This window comes from Suillus clintonianus (genome assembly GCF_016758775.1).
Source record: "Suillus clintonianus strain FC179 chromosome Unknown DEU56scaffold_2, whole genome shotgun sequence".
Lineage (NCBI taxonomy): Eukaryota > Fungi > Basidiomycota > Agaricomycetes > Boletales > Suillaceae > Suillus > Suillus clintonianus.
In genome coordinates this window covers 876,030-895,254 of record NW_024539226.1, presented here as the reverse complement: position 1 = coordinate 895,254, position 19,225 = coordinate 876,030, and the positions used below count along the sequence as shown (strand labels likewise).

The 19,225-nt window shown below is 48.5% G+C and overlaps 12 protein-coding genes across 12 annotated transcripts; 6 read left to right on the top strand and 6 right to left on the bottom strand.

The window, feature by feature from the left end:
• The first annotated feature begins 1,702 nt into the window (after positions 1-1,702).
• DEU56DRAFT_766785 (cytochrome P450) lies at positions 1,703-4,276 on the top strand. The gene is made up of 16 exons (XM_041351115.1): positions 1,703-1,943; positions 2,002-2,131; positions 2,181-2,225; positions 2,273-2,416; positions 2,468-2,619; positions 2,671-2,786; positions 2,837-2,951; positions 3,012-3,025; positions 3,080-3,269; positions 3,319-3,375; positions 3,421-3,444; positions 3,498-3,627; positions 3,678-3,815; positions 3,879-3,961; positions 4,027-4,080; positions 4,134-4,276. The coding sequence occupies exons 1-15, from the start codon at positions 1,742-1,744 to the stop codon at positions 4,035-4,037; spliced, it is 1,551 nt and encodes a 516-aa protein (XP_041215352.1). The 5' UTR covers positions 1,703-1,741; the 3' UTR covers positions 4,038-4,080; positions 4,134-4,276.
• Positions 4,277-4,343: 67 nt separating this feature from the next.
• On the top strand, positions 4,344-5,241 carry DEU56DRAFT_766783 (NADH dehydrogenase 1 alpha subcomplex assembly factor 3). Its single transcript, XM_041351114.1, has 3 exons — positions 4,344-4,723; positions 4,777-4,877; positions 4,946-5,241. Exons 1-3 carry the CDS (start codon positions 4,420-4,422, stop codon positions 5,039-5,041), a joined length of 501 nt encoding a protein of 166 aa, XP_041215351.1. The 5' UTR covers positions 4,344-4,419; the 3' UTR covers positions 5,042-5,241.
• DEU56DRAFT_766782 (uncharacterized protein) lies at positions 4,881-5,783 on the bottom strand. Its single transcript, XM_041351113.1, has 3 exons — positions 5,687-5,783; positions 5,308-5,626; positions 4,881-5,240 (listed from the first exon to the last, which is right to left on the bottom strand). Exons 1-3 carry the CDS (start codon positions 5,687-5,689, stop codon positions 5,140-5,142), a joined length of 423 nt encoding a protein of 140 aa, XP_041215350.1. The 5' UTR covers positions 5,690-5,783; the 3' UTR covers positions 4,881-5,139.
• Positions 5,784-6,676, top strand: DEU56DRAFT_766778 (Ndufa8, NADH-ubiquinone oxidoreductase complex I 19kd subunit). The gene is made up of 5 exons (XM_041351112.1): positions 5,784-5,958; positions 6,014-6,104; positions 6,163-6,235; positions 6,292-6,351; positions 6,412-6,676. Exons 1-5 carry the CDS (start codon positions 5,802-5,804, stop codon positions 6,499-6,501), a joined length of 471 nt encoding a protein of 156 aa, XP_041215349.1. The 5' UTR covers positions 5,784-5,801; the 3' UTR covers positions 6,502-6,676.
• On the top strand, positions 6,677-8,315 carry DEU56DRAFT_766777 (uncharacterized protein). Its single transcript, XM_041351111.1, has 7 exons — positions 6,677-6,886; positions 7,006-7,177; positions 7,253-7,510; positions 7,596-7,736; positions 7,790-7,861; positions 7,916-7,990; positions 8,042-8,315. Exons 1-7 carry the CDS (start codon positions 6,699-6,701, stop codon positions 8,231-8,233), a joined length of 1,098 nt encoding a protein of 365 aa, XP_041215348.1. The 5' UTR covers positions 6,677-6,698; the 3' UTR covers positions 8,234-8,315.
• Positions 8,316-9,207, bottom strand: DEU56DRAFT_766771 (NADH dehydrogenase 1 alpha subcomplex). Its single transcript, XM_041351110.1, has 4 exons — positions 9,074-9,207; positions 8,930-9,003; positions 8,735-8,818; positions 8,316-8,680 (listed from the first exon to the last, which is right to left on the bottom strand). The coding sequence occupies exons 1-4, from the start codon at positions 9,105-9,107 to the stop codon at positions 8,615-8,617; spliced, it is 258 nt and encodes an 85-aa protein (XP_041215347.1). The 5' UTR covers positions 9,108-9,207; the 3' UTR covers positions 8,316-8,614.
• Positions 9,208-9,659: 452 nt separating this feature from the next.
• On the top strand, positions 9,660-10,873 carry DEU56DRAFT_906529 (NADP-dependent oxidoreductase domain-containing protein; the record flags this gene model as incomplete). Its single annotated transcript, XM_041356830.1, has 8 exons — positions 9,660-9,699; positions 9,757-9,844; positions 9,901-9,992; positions 10,047-10,127; positions 10,178-10,301; positions 10,365-10,560; positions 10,618-10,667; positions 10,717-10,873. The coding sequence occupies 8 exons, from the start codon at positions 9,660-9,662 to the stop codon at positions 10,871-10,873; spliced, it is 828 nt and encodes a 275-aa protein (XP_041215346.1).
• Positions 10,704-12,187, bottom strand: DEU56DRAFT_232905 (Phospholipase/carboxylesterase/thioesterase). The gene is made up of 3 exons (XM_041345200.1): positions 11,829-12,187; positions 11,316-11,774; positions 10,704-11,262 (listed from the first exon to the last, which is right to left on the bottom strand). Exons 1-3 carry the CDS (start codon positions 11,901-11,903, stop codon positions 11,008-11,010), a joined length of 789 nt encoding a protein of 262 aa, XP_041215345.1. The 5' UTR covers positions 11,904-12,187; the 3' UTR covers positions 10,704-11,007.
• On the bottom strand, positions 11,940-13,233 carry DEU56DRAFT_937511 (Phospholipase/carboxylesterase/thioesterase; the record flags this gene model as incomplete). Its single annotated transcript, XM_041358832.1, has 4 exons — positions 11,940-12,285; positions 12,328-12,585; positions 12,648-13,115; positions 13,174-13,233. 4 exons carry the CDS (start codon positions 13,231-13,233, stop codon positions 12,238-12,240), a joined length of 834 nt encoding a protein of 277 aa, XP_041215344.1. The 3' UTR covers positions 11,940-12,237.
• A 335-nt stretch (positions 13,234-13,568) lies between these two features.
• On the bottom strand, positions 13,569-15,031 carry DEU56DRAFT_766757 (guanine-1-methyltransferase-domain-containing protein). The gene is made up of 4 exons (XM_041351109.1): positions 14,704-15,031; positions 14,305-14,652; positions 14,011-14,118; positions 13,569-13,947 (listed from the first exon to the last, which is right to left on the bottom strand). The coding sequence occupies exons 1-4, from the start codon at positions 14,986-14,988 to the stop codon at positions 13,714-13,716; spliced, it is 975 nt and encodes a 324-aa protein (XP_041215343.1). The 5' UTR covers positions 14,989-15,031; the 3' UTR covers positions 13,569-13,713.
• Positions 15,032-15,173: 142 nt separating this feature from the next.
• DEU56DRAFT_766749 (Alpha/Beta hydrolase protein) lies at positions 15,174-16,215 on the top strand. Its single transcript, XM_041351108.1, has 3 exons — positions 15,174-15,395; positions 15,488-15,562; positions 15,585-16,215. The coding sequence occupies exons 1-3, from the start codon at positions 15,321-15,323 to the stop codon at positions 16,179-16,181; spliced, it is 747 nt and encodes a 248-aa protein (XP_041215342.1). The 5' UTR covers positions 15,174-15,320; the 3' UTR covers positions 16,182-16,215.
• DEU56DRAFT_766745 (S-adenosyl-L-methionine-dependent methyltransferase) lies at positions 16,216-17,845 on the bottom strand. The gene is made up of 9 exons (XM_041351107.1): positions 17,587-17,845; positions 17,423-17,534; positions 17,335-17,373; positions 17,076-17,277; positions 16,957-17,024; positions 16,746-16,893; positions 16,640-16,692; positions 16,534-16,589; positions 16,216-16,485 (listed from the first exon to the last, which is right to left on the bottom strand). The coding sequence occupies exons 1-9, from the start codon at positions 17,815-17,817 to the stop codon at positions 16,405-16,407; spliced, it is 990 nt and encodes a 329-aa protein (XP_041215341.1). The 5' UTR covers positions 17,818-17,845; the 3' UTR covers positions 16,216-16,404.
• Between the last annotated feature and the right edge of the window lie 1,380 nt (positions 17,846-19,225).

Sequence of the window (19,225 nt, the reverse complement as noted above, 5' to 3'; positions counted from 1 at the left end):
AGTGTAGACATGCAACCACGGAAAAAACGAACTCGTAAGTCGCTCATTCTGCCCGGTAATAGTAAAGAAGCGCGAGCGAGCGTACCTGATAATCACAGCTGCCAAAACACCATGTAATGTTCTGATAGTCAAGTCTGCCGTGAAGTATAGTCCCGTTGTTAGTCCTTGACAGAAGGGAAACATTCGTTCCTTCTTCACTAAGCGTGAAGTTATTTTATTGTTCACCCTGCCGAGCGCAACGTACCACGACTGTAGCCCCCGAAAAGGCGGCAGCGTCAGCGGTCAGGACGTTGACTGTGGAGATAATGGAATGAATGCCACTCTCAGAGTTGGAATAGTAGACATCCCGCAGCTGACGGATCCCGAGCGCTGACGATCACAGCCCACTCACATTCAATAGCGTCACGGTGAAATGTTGTAAACTCTAACAAGAGGATGGCGATAAATCGGATCCAGACATAGTACTGACACGTTGCAACTTTGACCAGTAGGGGGGGAGGGGGGATTCTAAGGGAGGAGGTGCAAGAGGAGTGAGCGTTAGGCATAAGGGGATTGGTTAGGGATTCGCCGAAACTTTCAAGTTAGCAATTTAATTTTTTCCCAATTGCTCTTCTTCCAAATATAGTAGTGTTCAATTCATTCCACATACACATCCGAGTCATATAGCCTTAGAGCATACCTTCAAGTTGTAGTATATCATAACCCTACTCAATAACAATTTATCATCCCGGTCATTCAAGTCGGGTCACTTGAAGCTTAGTTCGGAGAGCTGATCGGAAAATGGGGGATTTGCAAGACAGAGATGAGTGGTCTTACCGTGAAGTAAGCTTGAGTGCGAGCTTCTGTTGTCCATCTTCACTCCCGGGCCAGTCACTAGTCTGGTATGTTTTTGTTTCTAATCTAGCTCGAAACTGCTGCTCAATAACACTGTCAGTTAATCGTTCGAACAGCGGCAATGAACTGTACGGACACGACCGCGTAGGCAATTTTCCAACAAAGTTACTAAAGCAATTGCATCATCCCAATAGGAAACGGGCTTGAGCATTTTTATCGCATTGTGACTCGATAGGTATCCCACAAACACCACGGTGACCACTGCTAACAATGATAACTAGCTCGGGTCACGTGTTTTCCCGATAGACGACGCCCAGTCACAATTCACAACAAGCGCCTAAAAGCTGCAGGAGTCGCCGCGGAATCACATCAACAACCATGCGAGTCGCGGAGGCGAGGCGAGCGCAACCAGTGCCAATCTCAGGGCCCTATTCATGGTATGTACCTTCTCGTTATTGATATTAGGCAGGGTTGATCGTGGCTGAGAATGGGTTTTCCCATTACTATGCCCTCTACGATATACTGTAGAGATACGACACTAGGTTCGTCACAGGTCACAGCCATCAACGAATCGAACCTCCGAAGCTAATTTGTGACACGTGGTAAAAACATACAGAAAAACATATAAAAAACATACAAAAAAACATATAAAAAACAACAATGTCTAGCTAGATTCTACCTGTTGCTTCTCAGCTTTACAATAAGATATGAATCAGACAAGAAGCCTTGACAAGTACAATTGAGGTGCAGCAATCATGATTTGCGAAAGCTATTTTTTATGTGGTCACAGGTCACGTTCGAAGCTGTGACACTAAGCGTGACCGTATCACGTGCTGCACGTGATGAAGCTAGTATAACTAGACTTTCATACCCCCTCCTTGGAGTATACATCGCAAGAAATTGCACGATGCTTGACACTGGACCCATATTGTACGTGGTCACATCAGTTTTAGCGCTAGCGAGTTTAGCCGTCGTTCGGAAATATTTGGACGATCATTCCCGCCCACCGCTGCCGCCTGGTCCTACCCCCCTCCCGATAGTGGGGAACCTTCTCAGTCTTGATTTTACTGAGCCTTGGATGAGCTTCAATGCTTGGAGATCCACATATGGTTAGAACAACGCGTTGGTAATTCGTTCATAGTAGCTGATGTTTTTCTTTTCTTTCAGGTGACCTAATTTATGCTCGTATATTCAACAAGCCTATCTTGGTAGTCAACTCTGAAGAGGTTGCGAAAGACCTCTTTGAAGAGCGTTCCAACATATATTCCGATAAACCTCAGTCGTTTATCTATGAACCGTGAGTCGCATCTTCGAGTGCTATCGGGCGATCACGAAGACATTTTCAGCTTCGCTTCGAACTTTAATATAGCTATCATGCCGTATGGAGACAGGTAATATATTATTTTCTATGTTGATCCGGGTGTCTAATACTCATCAGGTGGCGCCTCCACCGACGAATTTTTCATCAGACATTTCGCCAAGCCGCTGCGCCCGCTTGTTCCACTATGCAAATCCGTTCGGCCCACACAATGTTGTTCAATCTTCTTCAAGACCCTGCCAATTATCCGAGCCACATCCACATGTTGGTCACAATCTTTTGCACTGGTTTAGTTCTGAAGCCGATTTTGGCTAGGTTCAGCGCCATGTTTGTGCTATCTATGGTATACGGTTATGAACCGAAAGCTAAGGGTGACCAGATCATCCACAATATGGAAAAGTACTTGGAACTGGTCACCGAAAGTATGACGCCTTTGGGCATTGCGATAATGGAAACCTTCCCTTTTCGTATGTTGACACAAGCTAGCGGCGATAATTGAATCTCAAAACCTATTTAAGTTTTGCAGCTGCCTAGTTGGTTTCCTGGTGCCACATTCAAGCGAGCGTCAGTGAAGTGCATCCAGGCGGGCCATGATATAAAGGAGATCCCATTCCGATATGTCGAGGAGAAGATGGTGAGTTACCCTGTCAATGGATGTGCAATGAACTGACGAATTGTACACAGTCTACTGATGATGCGGAGCCGTGCATGGTGACTGATTTGATGAATAAGATGAACGGTTTTGAAGATGATGTCATTGCGACTGCAATCAAGGAGGCTGCTTCCATGTCATTCGGAGGTATTCAATCTGAAGAACTGTCCTTTTTCAATCCTCATTTTTTTCTTCACGTGTCTTTAGCGGCGTCTGATACAGTAAGTGTCGCCCAGGTTTGCATTTGCCGACTCTGATTGTTTTCCCCCGCTCAGACCACTTCCACATTGACTGTGTTCCTTCTTGCTATGGTGCTCAATCCAGAGGTGCAAGCCAAAGCCCAAGCGGAGATTGACAGAGTCGTCGGCAAAGATAGACTCCCCGATTTTGATGATAGACCGGCGATGCCTTACGTGGATGCTATTTTGCGTGAAACGCTCAGGTGGCGCCCCGTAGTTCCTTTTGGTTCGTTCACCATAACACCTCTTTTCACTTCATTTGATGATGTCCTCAGGCATACCACACACATCAATGTCCAGTGACATATACAGGGGTTTTTTTATCCCCAAAGGTTCGAATGATACTGATTTACCGAAGGTCGCTGACGATTTATCAGGCATTTTTGTACTCTTTAACACATGGAAAGCTCGCACCGTGATACCCAATGTCTGGAAAAAGACTGACAAACCTTTAGGGCGATGACACACAATGAAACAAAATACCCCAGTCCTAATGAATTCAAACCAGAAAGATTTCTTCACGAAGACGGGTCTCTCACCAATGACACAATGCTCTTAGGCTTTGGCTGGGGTCGCCGGAGCTGGTGAGCATCAATCCATGCTCCTTCCCTCTCTGTTGAACGCTGCTGGTCAGTGTCGGACGGCATATCGCGGACTCGACACTATGGATTGCGATGGCGAGCATCCTCTCCACTTTCTCGGTCCAGAAGGCTCTCGACGAACAAGGAAGGGAGATACCCGTCATTCCAAAGTTCACCACTGGTGTCGTAGTGTTTGTACAATTCTTTCTGTCAGTAGGTGATTTGCTGACCTATAATTCAATTTTTGGTTAAAGCCATCCGGAGAAATTTCCCTGCCGGATTGTCCCGCGATTCCTTGATGGATCTGCGGAGATGCTGAGGCAAATGACTGGGCTAGGTTTGTCTGCTTCTGTCTGTCAACTCTACGTGGCATTTCTGAGAGACTGACACATACGATGATAGGGCAACCCTGAATGTGGTATACATGTGTAATATGTATGCCCGACAAGCATAAATGTCAGTCGTGATATATTTTTTCACGGGAATGGGAACTGAGGTGCTACTCGCAGTGTGTCCACATACTTGTACTTACCTAGCACCCCCCATGTAAACTCGTTCCTTCTTAATTATGGCACTACATAGTATACGCTCTGCCTGTAACTGCAAATACCTGATTCACAACCAGATTGATGTAAGGCCATTTTTCTACCAATTGGCAAGATACGCATTTGGTCGGTAATTGGTGTGAACATTTTTCGTAGCAAAAAAAAACGCATTACAATTGTCATGCTCGTCGTTAGAGCTGTGACAGCAAGAGTCAGGCCTATTTAGGTTCTTTCGTGTATTACTGCTACGATGTCTGCATTGATCATACACCACTTCCGCCACTCACTGTCACGACGCGCCTTACACACGACTCCAATCCGACATGTTGACCGTCCAACGGCGTTCACGAACATGCTTGCAGGGGATGTCCCGCCCCCCGTGCAAGTTAGTTCCATAACATCAGCAGGTATCCAGCTCGCAGACGGGCTCGTACTTCCATCTGCGTGCATCTTCCTGGACGGGAAGGTCTTTTTGTGGAACGTTCCCCCGCGTCTATGGGAGGGCTGGGGTCGCGAGCATTTGAGCGTGTTTGAGACTGTCGTTCCGAAACCAGGTGCGTTCTAGGACGCGCAATTTTGTGACCGAGCAGGACTGAACAAGAAGTAGAAATTTTGGTATTTGGCACAGGGAGACGGATGGAGCTTCCGCCGCCTAGTATAAGGGGTTACTTGAAGGAAATGGGAATACAACTTGACATTATGGATACGGTGAGGTCTATCTACTACCAATATATTGCAAATGTAGTGCTAATATCGATAACTGCTCGTACTTCCAGAGAAATGCGTGCTCGACGTATAACTTGCTCGCGGAAGAGGGCCGGCGAGTGGCTGCTGCGTTGCTTCCTTACACCCCGCGCCAATGGCAGTCATAATACCGTCTGCAGTAATATGACCTGACTCTTGCCTCTGCATGCCCTTCGTAGTACATCCTTGGAATATAATTTTCAGAACTTCATGCGGTGTTAGATGACTATTCTGATAGCGCCTTGCGTTTCCCTTTATTCATCGGAGGCTCTTCCTCATCATCATCAACGAGAGAAGGCTGGGAGACTTCTACTGGCATCAAGTTGCCTGGCAGAGACATCAAAGTCAAGCACTAGCGCAACACGCAACCTGAGATTGCGCATGGTACACTCACCGTCTTCGTCTCTAAACTGAAAGTACAGTATCTCCCAGTTTGATAGGAGACCTCTGATGGCCTTCTCTGCCTCAAGGGCCTCATAAGTCACCCCTGACTTGCTCTTCTCCTTCTCCTTCACTGCGTGCGCCAGCTCAAAGTCGCTTGTGCTGCTTACGCGAGGAAAGTTCTCATCCTCAATGGCGACGCGAGATGTGAGCGCAGAAAGCGCCTCATCCTTCAGCAACGCGATCGTTGCGGATTGGGGGACTGTTAGGAAAATCGTGACCTGGTGCGTTTTGGCCAAAATTTGGTAGGCTTTTGGGGCTGCTCTTGGGGGCTGGCATCATCGTAAATATCAGGATATAATGCTCAGTTAACAGTTGTAGTGTGGACTTACCATCTTGCTTGGCTTGCTGTGCAGGAGAGAGGCTGCCGCAGACCTGAAACGGCAAACTCCGCGTAATCAAGAAAGGCAATCGTCCACATTCCGAAGTTGACCGTACTCGACAACGATGAGCGGCTTTCGCGACAGCGCCTCAGGTAGCCAGCCCTACAAGGACCCGACACCACTTCCGGATTCTGTTCCACGCGTTCAGGAGCTCGGCGTCACCAGTGCCCCACTCAAGTCCGCTGCATTTTTTATTGGCGCTTACTGCAAAGAGTATAATGGTGCGCTGGAATCAATTTATATGGGGAGGGATGTTGATGATGTATTTATTGGTAGAGGATTTTATGCTTTGCAAGAATGAGGGCCGGGGAGACCCAGGACAATGTCTGAAGGAGGGCAGGCGTGTTACGCGGTGTGCAACTAACTTGTGCGTATCAATTCACTGTTGGCTTTTTCACTTCTAAGGAGATTGACGACACTGGCAGGATTAATAAGATGCGAGAAAACTGCCTCGAGCAGTTTGACACGCACTGGAACTGCCTCGAGCTGAACAACCAGGTAGAGTCTCATAGCTATATCGGTGGCAGTTCTTACATTTCCCTCTCATTTCTTAGGAATATTATGCGTGTAGAAAACCCGAGCGTGCCTTGAACAAGTGCATGTTTGAAAAGCTCGTGCGTATCTTGTTCTCGTCATAAACGCTGACTTTGTGCTGACGCTCGGTTGCTCTACAGGGCCTGACAAAGACGATACCTGGCTCTCCAGAAGGGAAAAAGCAGATACATGAAGTAGAGAAACCGATATATACCACGGTGCAGCGGTGAGGGCTCTTCCAGCATTTGCTAGACTACCTGAGATAGCACTGGGTCGGCTGTTCTGGTTCAACAGTGCTTCCTTTCCTTGGACTTTTTGAGTGAGAAGCTTTTAAGAGGCGATTTTCAGAATTGTAAACCATGAGAGCGTGGAGAATTGTGATTTCTTGTTAGTGAACATACGAGTCTGATTATTGAGAGATGGCGAAATGAGCGAAGCGCTTCTTGCACGCGTCCGAACACGCATGATCTCCTCGTTCCGCCATGTCGTGCGGATGCTCCCAGCGCGCAGATTTTACACAACTACATCAGGTGTAAGCTCAGTCATCACACCCACACATTCTATATACCTCAGCACGTCCACCAATCCATATTTCAATCTCTCGTTCGAAGACTGGTGGGCCCTTTGCTGCTCGGTATTCGCGACATGTTAATCTGACTGTTCACTTGCGCTTGAACCGGAAATTTGATGATGATGATGATGCTGGCTTGACCTGTACATGGATGGGCAACCAGGCTATTCAGACACGCACCCCAGAAGGAACCGCTACTCTTCCTATATAGAGATGCACCGTGTGTCGTCATAGGACGCAACCAAAATCCATGGAAGGAGGTCAACCTCCGTGCAGCCCATGCGCAGGGCATTCCGTGGGTGCGTAGGCGCAGCGGGGGCGGGACAGTGTACCACGTATGTCTCCTTCGTTCCTACAGTCTACCCTAGCCAGAATACGAAAAACCCACCACTCATCTTGATACTTCACAGGACCTTGGCAACACGAACTTCTCTATCCACGTCCCACGCACAACTTTTGACCGCGGCGCGACCGCTCAGGTCGTACTCCGTGCCGTGCGCGCGCTCGGGATTGATGCAGACGTGAATGAGCGGAACGATATTTGCGTGGGAGGTGAGAAGGCGTCGGGCTCGGCGTATAAAATCGTGAGCGGGCGTGCGTACCACCACGGGACGATGCTGATTACTACGAGGCTTGAGACGCTGGGAGATTTGTTAAGGGTGGGGAAGGTATGTTTTTTCCCTTGACGATATTGGGCTTTCTGCTCTTTCGGTGGAGGGGCTTTTTGCTAAATAATATGTTGGCGTGCGATAGGACACAATGATCACGAAGGGTGTCGCGTCCGTGCGTTCGCCGGTTTGCAACCTCGCTCAATTTAGTGAGAAAGTTAGCCATAATACGTTCGTGAATGCTGTCGTGGACTCATTCAAAGCCGAATACGGCGTTCTCGACGAGGTGACACTTTCTTAACCTATCACATTTTACGCCAGCTAAACTAAACATGCTAGCCATGCATTGTCAATGATATCGACGACCTCGCGCGAATAGGATACATTCAACGTGGGATGGCAGAGCTACCCGTAAGTTCCCATTCGTTGTCTGCACGCGATTATATTATATGACCTCTTTTGCAGAGCTGGGACTGGGCTTTTGGCCAGACTCCCGAATTCGAGTACACGATCAAGAAGTCGTTCGTGTGGGGGAATGTCGTGAGTCTGTTCTCTTTCTGTTGCTGCATTTCCTTGACTTAGTACCAACAGACAGCACACATCCACGCTCGACACGGGGTCATTCTCTCATGCACACTGCAAGGGTTAGATTCTGAGCTTGGGAAGGCTCTCGAGGGCAAGCGGTATGGGTTTGTTGAAGATAAAGAGCTGGGTATAGATGTGAGCGGAAGGGTCGAGGTTGTGTGGGCGTGGCTGAAGGAGGAGATGAGTTCCTATGGTTAATACTTCGTTTTTGGTGGATGCATATGATAAACAGTACTCGTGCGATATGGATTCGGATGGGTACAAAGCTCAAACATTCTTGCGCCGGAATAAAAGGTTTGTGAGTATTTATGAGGAAACTAGATTTCTACGTTCAAATACTCGATTACAACTGGTGGATCATCCAGGTCAGGAAAAAAAACCAGACTTGGGACGGTTTGTCGCATGTTAACGGGTAACAGAACTACCTGAATGAAGTTTTGGCTCTTTGCAAGTTAGCATGATACCTTTTGCAGTAAATTCTTTGAGGGAGGGTCTTCGCCCACTGCAAATCTGACGGGTATCATGTAGCGCCGCATCTAAATAACAATTTCATTCGAGATAGCATGGTATGAGGTATGGCTATGCTGTAGTTTCTGTGTACCAAGCGCTACTCGTTTCGAAGCCTTCTGGAGGCACTGGGTTTGACTAGAAAAGTGCATGATATGTCAGCGTGTGTCCAAGCGTAAAGATAACACATACAGATTGTCCACGTATGTGTCCTGTAAGCCGTCTATCACGGTCCATCATCATCTCGTCCCAAGCATCGACGTGGTATCGAACAGGCTAGGGAGTTGCCAATTTGTCCAAGCGAAATGGAATATGCGAATTAAAGAAAATGAAACAATCAGACACTGACAGTATTCCATAGCTTCACAAAACAAATTCTAGACGTACCTTGCCCTGATTCTGAGCCCTCTTGGAAACATTCAAGAGCGTTCCGGCCGCTGCAAACATTGAAGTGAGCAGGCCTATGGTGGCATTAAGAATATGGAATCATCAAGTCAGCAGAGTTTTGCCTCAGATTTTGAGGGAGCATACCGAACGGAATGAGAGCTTCCCATGGGACAGGCATTGTGTTGTGTGATTCAGTGACCAGAAGTGTGATATGTATTTGAGTTGGCCGTTTGCGAGGTCGGCGTCTCAGGTTTATTTGGTCTCGTTTGTTCCGGTTCTACAAGAGCCTCGAGATCATTTCGTTCAGAATGTTACGGTCAACGGTCAACTTTCTCAATATAACGTCGACGGTCGCATCACTGAGAAGTCGTGCCAGACAAGTATCTATGTTCGGGCCCGGCACTACCACCAAAAATACCTAGGAATTCACCCTGAACTACTTTGGTACCTTGCAGAAGTTGTGCTAAGGTGACATGGCATTTAAATGTCGCTCGAAACGCTTTCTTTTCTCAATGAATGAGCGAGGCTCTGCATCCAGAAGCCATGAATGCTCAATGCGTCAGCAGTGCTAATTACAAAACGAATGCCACAACCACCGTGCCACTATAGCCGCACCCCGCATGTACTACCACGCGCAAGACCATCCGAGAGCCTTGGGGAGCTATTTATATCCCCTTGATCTCACTCTGCGGCCGCTCATTCGGCCGAAACTGGTATTCACCTCTCCATCATGGTGTTAAGCCTTCACAGTGTCACCCAGCTCCTCTCAGGTAAGTTTATTATTTAGTCATTGACGTCGGTACAGTGCCTGAGACATCCATTCACAGGCGGAACCATGCCCGTTATCGGGCTCGGGGTCTACCTGAACGATGAGTGCGCAGATGCTTGTCAAGTTGCCTTGGAAGAGGGGTACAGGTAACTCGTCTGCCTGTCAGCGAATGTAGTCGACTTTCAACTAGCTCATATTCAAGGATGATTGACTCAGCGAGGTACTACATGAACGAAGCTCAAGTAGGGGCGGGTGTCCGACGAAGTGGAATCCCCCGCGAGCATATATTCATTAGTACGTATTGTGTTGGTGCAGGATAGTTCAGCCGTTAATTCGAAATATTGACAGCCTCAAAGATCTACCACTTCGACTTCGGTTATGCGAGGGCCCGCGAATGTATTCAGGAATCAGTGGACCAGCTTGGTTTGGGTAGGTCTTCATTGTCTTATATATCAACGTGGTGCCGAGTGCATGATAAGCTTATTACGACTTGTACTTGATCCACTCCCCGGTCACTGGGAAGGAGAAGCGACTCTCGACCTACAGAGCCCTCGTCGAAGCGAAAAAAGATGGCCTCGTGAAGAAGATCGGCGTTTCAAATTAGTAGGTTCATCATTTCTTGATATCGACCTTACCTATCGAATAATGTGATTTGTTTCTTGACAGCTCCGGAAAACACATCGACGAAATTATTGACGCTGGATTAGAGTTGCCTGATGTCAATCAAATTGAGCTTCACCCTTTCTGCCAACAAAGGCCCATTGTGGAGTATTGTCGGGCAAAGGGCATAACGATACAGGCGTATTCTCCGCTTGTGACGGGCCGAATGGATCATGATGTATTTAGACTGCTTGCAAAGAAGGTTTACTAGTCTCAAAAACCTTTTTTATGTGCGAGCTAACGGACAATCTGCCCGCAGCACGATAAAGACGAGGCACAAATCCTCATTCGGTGGTCGCTGCAAAAAGGGTGAGCATCTCCGTTGCAAACCTTAACTCAGACCTTAGAAGTCCTTCAGATATATCCCCCTTCCAAAATCTTCACGTCCAGAGCGCATCAGATCTAACGCCCAAGTTTTTAACTTCGAGCTGGATAACGATGACATGGATGCACTTGATGCACTTGATCAAGGAGGAGAAGGTGCGGTAACATGGAATCCGGTTGATGAGGCATGATATGAAATACACTTGAAGAGAGTTACTATCGTCCAATCTTAAATGCCAGGTCGATCGAATTTGCTTTCAATCTAACAGGGTGCGAAAAAAAATGTCTGTCTACAAGCCCAGTACACAGTCAGATTGACGCCCCCCTATCCTTCCAAAGGAAGGATCTTCTTCAAGAACAACCTCAGATCTTCCATCTCAGATTCAGCCATCCAATGTGCTACGCCGTACGACATGAAGCTCACACCCGGCTCTCCCACCTTCGTATACTGACCGTATCTGACTTCGAGTTTATCTCCTATGAACTCGGCTGACTCCCAGCTCAGACCCCAGGTCACGGATTCATTCTGCACTCCATGACCCCAGAACACGGGTATCGTAGATGCGTGCATGGACAACCGCTGCAAACACGACTAAGAGACAACGTGTGGTTACATTTGAAAGTCTTCCTCACCTTTTTGTACTTTTCCCGCATGGGAAGCCAACCACCCAGAGATATGACTCCCCCCAACTTCCAACCACCTTTTGTGTCGGATGCGTCCCTCCACTGACTGCCACCCAAACCTGTGATCAGGGATATCGCACCCCCTTGGCCAAATCCCCCAAGCACGATACGTCGTTCTGAAATTCCTGAATCGATCTCAGATTGGACAAAGGCATCTAAATGCTTGACGCTTTGCAAAATGCCCTCATCGTACTCCTGAATGTCGTCGTATTCCGACGAATACATCAAAGGCTCGCGCAAGACGTCGAGCCAGGCCCTGGTTGAGCTTTGCCTCCTCGAATCTCCTTTCCACGCGGTGATGGAGCGCTCAGGCGCACTAGGGAACACCCACTTGATGTGCGGAAGCTGGGATGCGATCGTACGCATCTCCTTATGGTTCGAGAAATCCAGGCCATTATCTCCCAGTCCCTATGAGCACGTCAAAGTTGAATATGACCCTCTCGTGATCGCCACAGCACGTACATGAGCGAATATGACAGTGGCAGTGTGCTTCACCCTGGGGGATATGGTCACAAAAGTAAGCGGTAAAGACACCATCTCACAGGACAGAGTTCTGGAGGAGCAAAGGGCACTGCATAAAATAGGAAACTTGAAGCCCACTCTACACCCACATTCTCACTCATTCTCACCGGCAGGATGTGGTGGGTAATGAGGGCAATGATGCTGTGATCTATGTCTGCCACGTCGATACAACATTGAGAAGCGCGGGATTATATAGGGGTAATTCGCACACGAATATCTTGCGAATATCGGGCACAATATCCATGTCAAGCAGCAATTTAGAAATGGCCAAGGGAGAGCGATTGCAATGTAATTGACCGAGGCACCAGACACACGAATGAAATCTCTGGATATATGAAGGTAGCAGGTGCTAGCGTCTTGCAATAATTTGCATTACAGGTTCTGGGTTTGCTACAAACTGTCAGCGTGTATTTGATCGACGGCGTTCATTTAACCATACCTGCAGTGGTGGTAAGACACTTCCCAAGAACGTCACCAGATCTTCCATCTCTTTATTGCATGAAGCGTGACCCATACGTTCATATGACCGAAAGCTTATTCCAGGAGTGCCAAGTTGGTCATGGGTACTATGCTTCACGATACCGAGTTGTTCTTGAAGCAATTCAACTGAAAGTTCCCCCACTGTATGGTATATCACCGCATCTGCTGTTCCATGTCCCCAGAATACCGGAACAGATTTGGCGTGGGGAGAGATGCGCTGTAGAATTGATCAGTACCATCATACGGAGAAATTTTTATGGCGATGCTATCAGCACTGACCGACTTGAACTTCTCTCTGAGTGGCATCCAACCACTCAGCACGACTACACCAGCTAGCTTGCTTTCATCCCCAGAACTTTTCGTTCTCCAGTCTTTACCACCCAAACCTGTCACCAAAGCCAGGGATCCTCCTTGGCTGAATCCGCCGACTACAATGCGACTTTCTGGTATTCCAGCCTTCACTTCTGCCTGAACCAAGTCGTCTATAATCTGAACACCATTCCTCACGCTCTCATCGTCCTCGAATACTTTGTTGAAGTACTGCCCTGGTTGAAGCGGTAGATTAGATATATCAAACCATGAGGGCATCCGAGTGCCGAAGTTTGCTGTGACTGCTTGCTCAGGCGCATCCGGGAAGATCCATTTGACATGAGGAAGGCGGGCGGGGATCGTCAGTTCACCGGGTTTTCTGTAGTCGTAATCGCCGCTTATCGCTGCGCGCCAGCTTTCTCCCTCGTCACCGAGACCCTACAGGGTGAGACTACAATCAGTATAGTACGGTTGCGAATTGGCATTGTGAGCGCACATGAGCAAAGATGACAGTTGCGGTGTGTGCTGCGGTCGGCTGGATGATGGCTGACGACATCTGATGTGGATGTTTATATGGATAAGTGGAGAAAACGCGCGTTGCTAGCGATATGAAAGTTTGCAATCCACGTGAACTAGTATTAGGCATGGCCAATAGCATCTTTGGTGATAGGGTGGCTGCGGTTCGGGTTTGGCAGGCCAAACATATTGAGACCCTAAGCTTACGAAGCTGAACATTCTAAATAATAATATATTCAAGGAGTTCGTTTCGAACAATGATCAGGCCAGGATTCCCATGCGTATACTAGGTTATCCCCTAGTGGGTAGACCTGTAGTCTGGACATTCCCCCTTTTCATAGCCTCGCCCACCGCACGGGGATCATAACATGAACGCAAACGTCAATCCATCATCCATGCTATGCATGTCAAATTTAATCGCACGGTAGTGACACGATGGAAGGATGGGTAAGAAAAAATATCTCACTAGAAGCAAGCGCCTCGTGATGGAAAATGGATCGGGGAATACAGGTGGAGACTATCATGCCGTGATAAGCACTAAGTTGGGGTCGAGAGTTTCTTCCCCATCCTCGCCCGAAGCCACCTCCTGAACTCTGTCGCCATCCTCCTGGCCTTCATCTTCTTCAACATGCTCTCCCTCAGGGGTTGCATCTGGACCGGTTGTTTTCCCTTGGAATTTCCTCTTTGGAATAACGCTCCAAAACGCCTGTTCCCAGTCTCGTGTTTCAACCCACTTCAGTAAAATTTCGAATACCTATAGGTAAGCCGGACAGCCTCCGCTATCAGAAAGACGAACAACGTAACGAATAAATGTCACCTGGTTGACCGTGAGCACCTTCCTCGTCGTTAACGATGCTATATATCGCCCTATGGGAAGGCGTGCGTGTCGGATGGATGACGTTTGGGCTTTGTCAAGGCAGAGATTCTAATATATTTGTTAGATCAGGGTGGAGGAGTTATGGGAGATCTTGGGCAGCAGATCGGAGAAGGCGAACATAGGGTGAAAAATAACAGCTCCATTTTCTGGATTTTGCGGAGGAATCCAGCCTCCCAGGCTCTCGGTAGTTCTTGGGCAATATAATGCCGAACTGAATATGTTCCAAGTACATACCTTGTATCGGTTGTGATCGCAAATACCTCCGATAACGTATATTTCCCCCTCCTTAAGTTCCATGAGCTCATCCTCGGAGTCAGCGGTCAGGTAAACCACGCTCGCGCGACGTCCATCCAAGTCTTCATCTCCGTCACAAGAATTGGATTTGGATGTCCATATTCGATCGTAACCTTCCTCCCACCATTCTGTGTTCGTCCATCGCTTGTGTCCAGCATCATTTATGGCATCTAGCCGCGCCTTTGTCCGCCCATTGAGGGATGTAAATAATAGTGATGTAAACGGCGTAGGTGATCGTCGATTCGCGCTGTATGTATATGCAAGTTGGGAAGTCAAAGAGGTCACTTCCTGCAGGTGTGCTCGTGCCAATACAGTAATGCCGACAGAATTCGTACGCACCTTGTCCGTCATCATATCATCGAAACCCAGGTCTATTACCACTTGCGCAGCAAATGAGGTTTGATCCAGCCCACCCATCTTACGACGCTTCCGTGGCTCCGCATCGCCTGCTTGCGCACGCTCTCGTCGCTTGCGTTTCTTCGCCTCCTTCTCGCGCGCGCGACGTTCAACCTTTTGTTCTTGTAGGCGAGCTGCTTTTGCAACTCTCTTTTGAGCATTCTTTGAGAGTGGTTGTGAGGAACTCTCTTCTCCCTGAGCAGTCACTGGCTGCTCCATGATCATCATCGGGGTGGAGCTTCGGTCGAGAGCATGCACAATATTGTCGGTGGCATTTGCGCGGGTTAAGGTTGAATTGCCACCGCGGCCGGGGACCGCCGGCACTTATGGCATCAATATAGATAAGAGATCGATCGTGGTATCTATGAGTACCTGAGCTTATGTTAGCGTAGACAAATATAACGATCAAATATGCCACAAGCAGCTAAGTATTGGGAGGGCGATACTTGAAGAATCATTCGTCGCTCCGGTGTTAAAATTCTTCAGACCAGTGCCGTTTCTGGCCCACTTGACACCTCTCACACCCTCAACGCACGCAGACTGGAGGAAGACACCCAACAATGTCAACAGTCACGTTACCTTTCCTAGTGGTGCAGCCAACCAAAGCACATACCGCAACAGTGATTTGTGTACATGTAGGTCCACTCTCTCACCCCACATGACCTTCAACCATTTGCACGCTACTTCTCTCACTCGCTCTCTTCGCCTACGCTGACACATGACCTAGGGCATCGGTGATGATGGCAGAGGATGGAATCCCCTCACAAACGAGCTCGCGCCTGCCCTCCCGCATGTCAAGTGGGTTCTCCCCCCACGCACCTCAGCGACCCGTAACAGTGTACAATAAAGAGTGGCTCCGTGCCTGGTTCGATATACCGTCTTTTGCCTTCACCGAGACTGAGGATGCATCGGGCATGTTTGACTCGGTGCGCAAGCTGGATGCGCTTGTCAAGGCTGAGGTCGACGCTGGCATCCCACAAGAGCGTATTGTCCTTAGCGGCTTTTCGCAAGGTGGTGCAATAGTTCTCCTTTCTGGTCTCGGTGGACGCGCGGTACGCGAGGGAGGTGAGGGCTGGAAACTTGCTGGAGTCGCAGTGATGAGTGGCTGGCTGCCATTACGAGACCGTTTCAAGTCGCTCATCTCCCCACACGCGCTAACCATGCCGGTTTTTTGGGGCCATGGAACAGACGATCCACTCGTGAGATATAGCTTCGGGCGAAAGTCGGCGGAGATTTTGAAGGACCAGGTCGGTCTAGCACTACGGTGGGGCGATAAAGGAGAGGCGGAACGCGCGGCCTTCGGGAGCGCTGGTGTGAGTTTTTTGGAGTATAATGGTGTGCTACACGCGGCATGTTCCAAGGAGCGTGCTGACCTGAAGGAATTTTTGAAGAGAGTAATACCTGACAATCACAGTGGATGAGATAGGGGCTATTAGACCGAGATGTTGCTATCATTTGTTTTCTTGTTCTTGATAGGTTGCATACCACGTTACAGTTAGGATTGTAGGATATTAATTCTTATGAAGGCGAAAATCAAATTCGATAGTCGATAGTCGAGATCTTTGACGAGTGGAGTATACGAAATATGTTAGCAAAAATCCGACGCTTGAATGAAATTCTAGTCTATAACGATCACGGGAGAAATTAGAGCACATCTTTGAGATTGGTCTGGGCTGATCCACGGTCGAGTGGCTTTGGTTGATTGGGCGAAGGCTTCCAGCCAATCTGATATAGAACATGAGGCGACAATTTAAAAAGGGGGGTTGAATATACCATGTAGATGATCTGGAATGTTGCTGGAACGGAGCCATCTTCATTTCCGTGCAGTTCTAGTTAAAAGGATTTAAATGTATAGTTCCATCATGGTGCTGTAACTGACCTTTATAAATAGCTGAGGCAGCGGCCAATGTATCCCTGTGCAAGAAGTGTCGCCTACAAAGTTACTATAGGGAACAAAGATAGTGGTATGCATCGAAGCAGCTCACCGTCCGACAACAGCGTTGCTCTCACCCATGTCGCGCAGATCTTCAAGAAGCTCCCACATGCTCGGATACCCAACAAGTACTTCATCGATATCTACAGTGAGTAGAGTGAATCCCGCACGAGAGAGAAGGTTCGAGATATCTTTAGTGTCTATACAAAAACATATTAGAGCTGGTGGAAAAATGACAATGCAAGGGCGCATAAACGAGTGACCTGTCATGGGCGAAATATGTGGCGAAATGCCGCCCTCGCGGTCTACTTCCGCAAGTTGAAGGGCAGTCCTGTGGAAAAAATGTTTTTCAACAGTACAAAAAGCTTTCTGTGTCACTTACCTGAGCTCGAACAAGGTATCCCCGCCAAACATGGCACCCAAAAAGAGCCCATCAGGTTTCAGGGCTTCTCTTATTTGTACAAGTACGCCTGGTAGGTCGTTCACCCAGTGGAGGCTGAGGCAAGACACAATTGCCTCTTGAGAGTTGCGGGGAAGAACATCAAGGAGATTCTCTTCATCTGCATGAACACGCTCTACTTCAACTGTGGATTGCTCGTATTGTTATCAGGGCGTTACCCCATTGAAGTAACATGACGTGCCTTCGAATTCTTCATCCAGATCTCGGTTGAGTGTGGTCTCTGTATGGCAGTCAGCCAGGGGAACAAGAGCCAGAAGCAAAGATCGGACCACTAGAATCTATCATGAGTACTTTACGAGTTTTTTCAGGCTCAAGAAGCTTAGAAAAGTGACCAGGCCCCGAACCAAGGTCCACAATGGTATCGAATTTGCGTTTGATGTCCTACACATGAATCGCTCAGTCAAGGTAAAAGGAATATAACAAGCTAACTGACCAGTAGCCTCTCCATCATTCGGTCTGCAACTTCGTCCCGGACGTAGTCCACAGTCCTGCTCCCTACGCCTGCATCTCTGCTCACTGCGCGGTCGCGCTGCTTCCTCTTAGCGGTCCGGTCGAATACTTTATACACTCCAGTTACTGGCGGAAGCGGTGAGGATGATTCGGAGGCATATGCACGCGCCCAAGGACGTGCTGCATGGCGAGCAACCACTCGGAGGAGGGACATCGATCAGTGCTCAGCCTCGGGAGCATTTGAACTGTACCGTGTTTACGCGTACGTACATAACAGTCACAATGCAGTCACGACAGTCACGCGTTTGTCTCGACTCTCCCTTTCATCGTTTTGTTGGTTTACTTTTTGCACATTCAGGGCGTCTGCTCAGCAATTCTTCGTTTGATTTGCTTGATAGTTGAATATTGTGGCAATGAATAATGGTGGTCAGCCCAACTCAAGCGATTTTCGTGCGATGGCCTCGTTTGTCACCCCCCTCAACGGCCAAGAGTACGCGTCACGCAAGGCCAAGATCGAGGAGGCCCGGCGGAAGCTCGTCGAAATGGAACGAGAAAACGAACTAGAGGAGGCTGTTAGAAAAGGGCGGGAGGCTGAGTGAGTGCTTTGCAGTTGAACAGCGTTGTGGCTAACGCGCCAGAAGGCAGAGACTGGCAGAGTTGAGAGCGTCCACAGGAGCGGGAGCGCCGTGAGTAAAGAGGTTCCACAACACTTTCTATAGTGATTGACATATGTGGTCACTCCACCAGCATCGCAGCAGGGTCTTCATCAGGAAATGGCTATTATCCTAATTCACTCTATCAGTCTGTGGAAGAGGTCCCCTTGACAGCTAGAATCGAAGGAGAAGTGCGCGACTCGCCTCCTGATGTACTGCTCGTATTTGCTGTATCTTCTGTAATCTCACTCCGTACAGTCATCTAGGCCGTCCACGCAAGTGCCGTATCACAACCGACCTAACCATCCAACCACCAGCCAGCCACCGCAGGCTGGATTTCAGGCGCATGCTCCTCAATTTTCACCTCAGCCACCATTGCAGAGGTCATCATTTGTACAAACACAATCACAGGCAGCGGCAACGTCGCAAAGTTCACATGCACCATATCCTCGTGGTTCTGTATTCGCTGTTCCCGGCTATCAACATACAATGCCCACCTCGACCACGCCCTATCAGGAAATGTATCAGAATGGCCCGCCTTATCAGCAGCAACAATTTAAATACAGTACGTAAATTTTTGTCCGTTCAAATCGATATGGTTGCACTTACTGCGTCTGTGTTGAACCACAAGGCGAGGAATACTGGGCAAAGCTGAGTCAGAAGTACGCGGCAGAGCTGGCTGGTGCAGGTGCGCCACAGACGCAAACTGCATCAGTAGGCGTCAACCCTCAAGGAAGCTCATTTGCTGGAACAGGGATTCCCCAGCATGCCGTTCACGTTCAACGTCAAATGACATCCTCGGCTGCACCGTCTCAAGCCGTCGCGACTGCTGTTTCTTCAACTCGGCGTCCAGCTTTGTCATCCACTGAGTCCCACTCCACCAATCGTCAATCGTCAGGCAACCTCACCATTACGAAACCAGAGTTCATTCGGCAATTCCAGTTAGCTTGCAATGTAGGTTGTGATGTT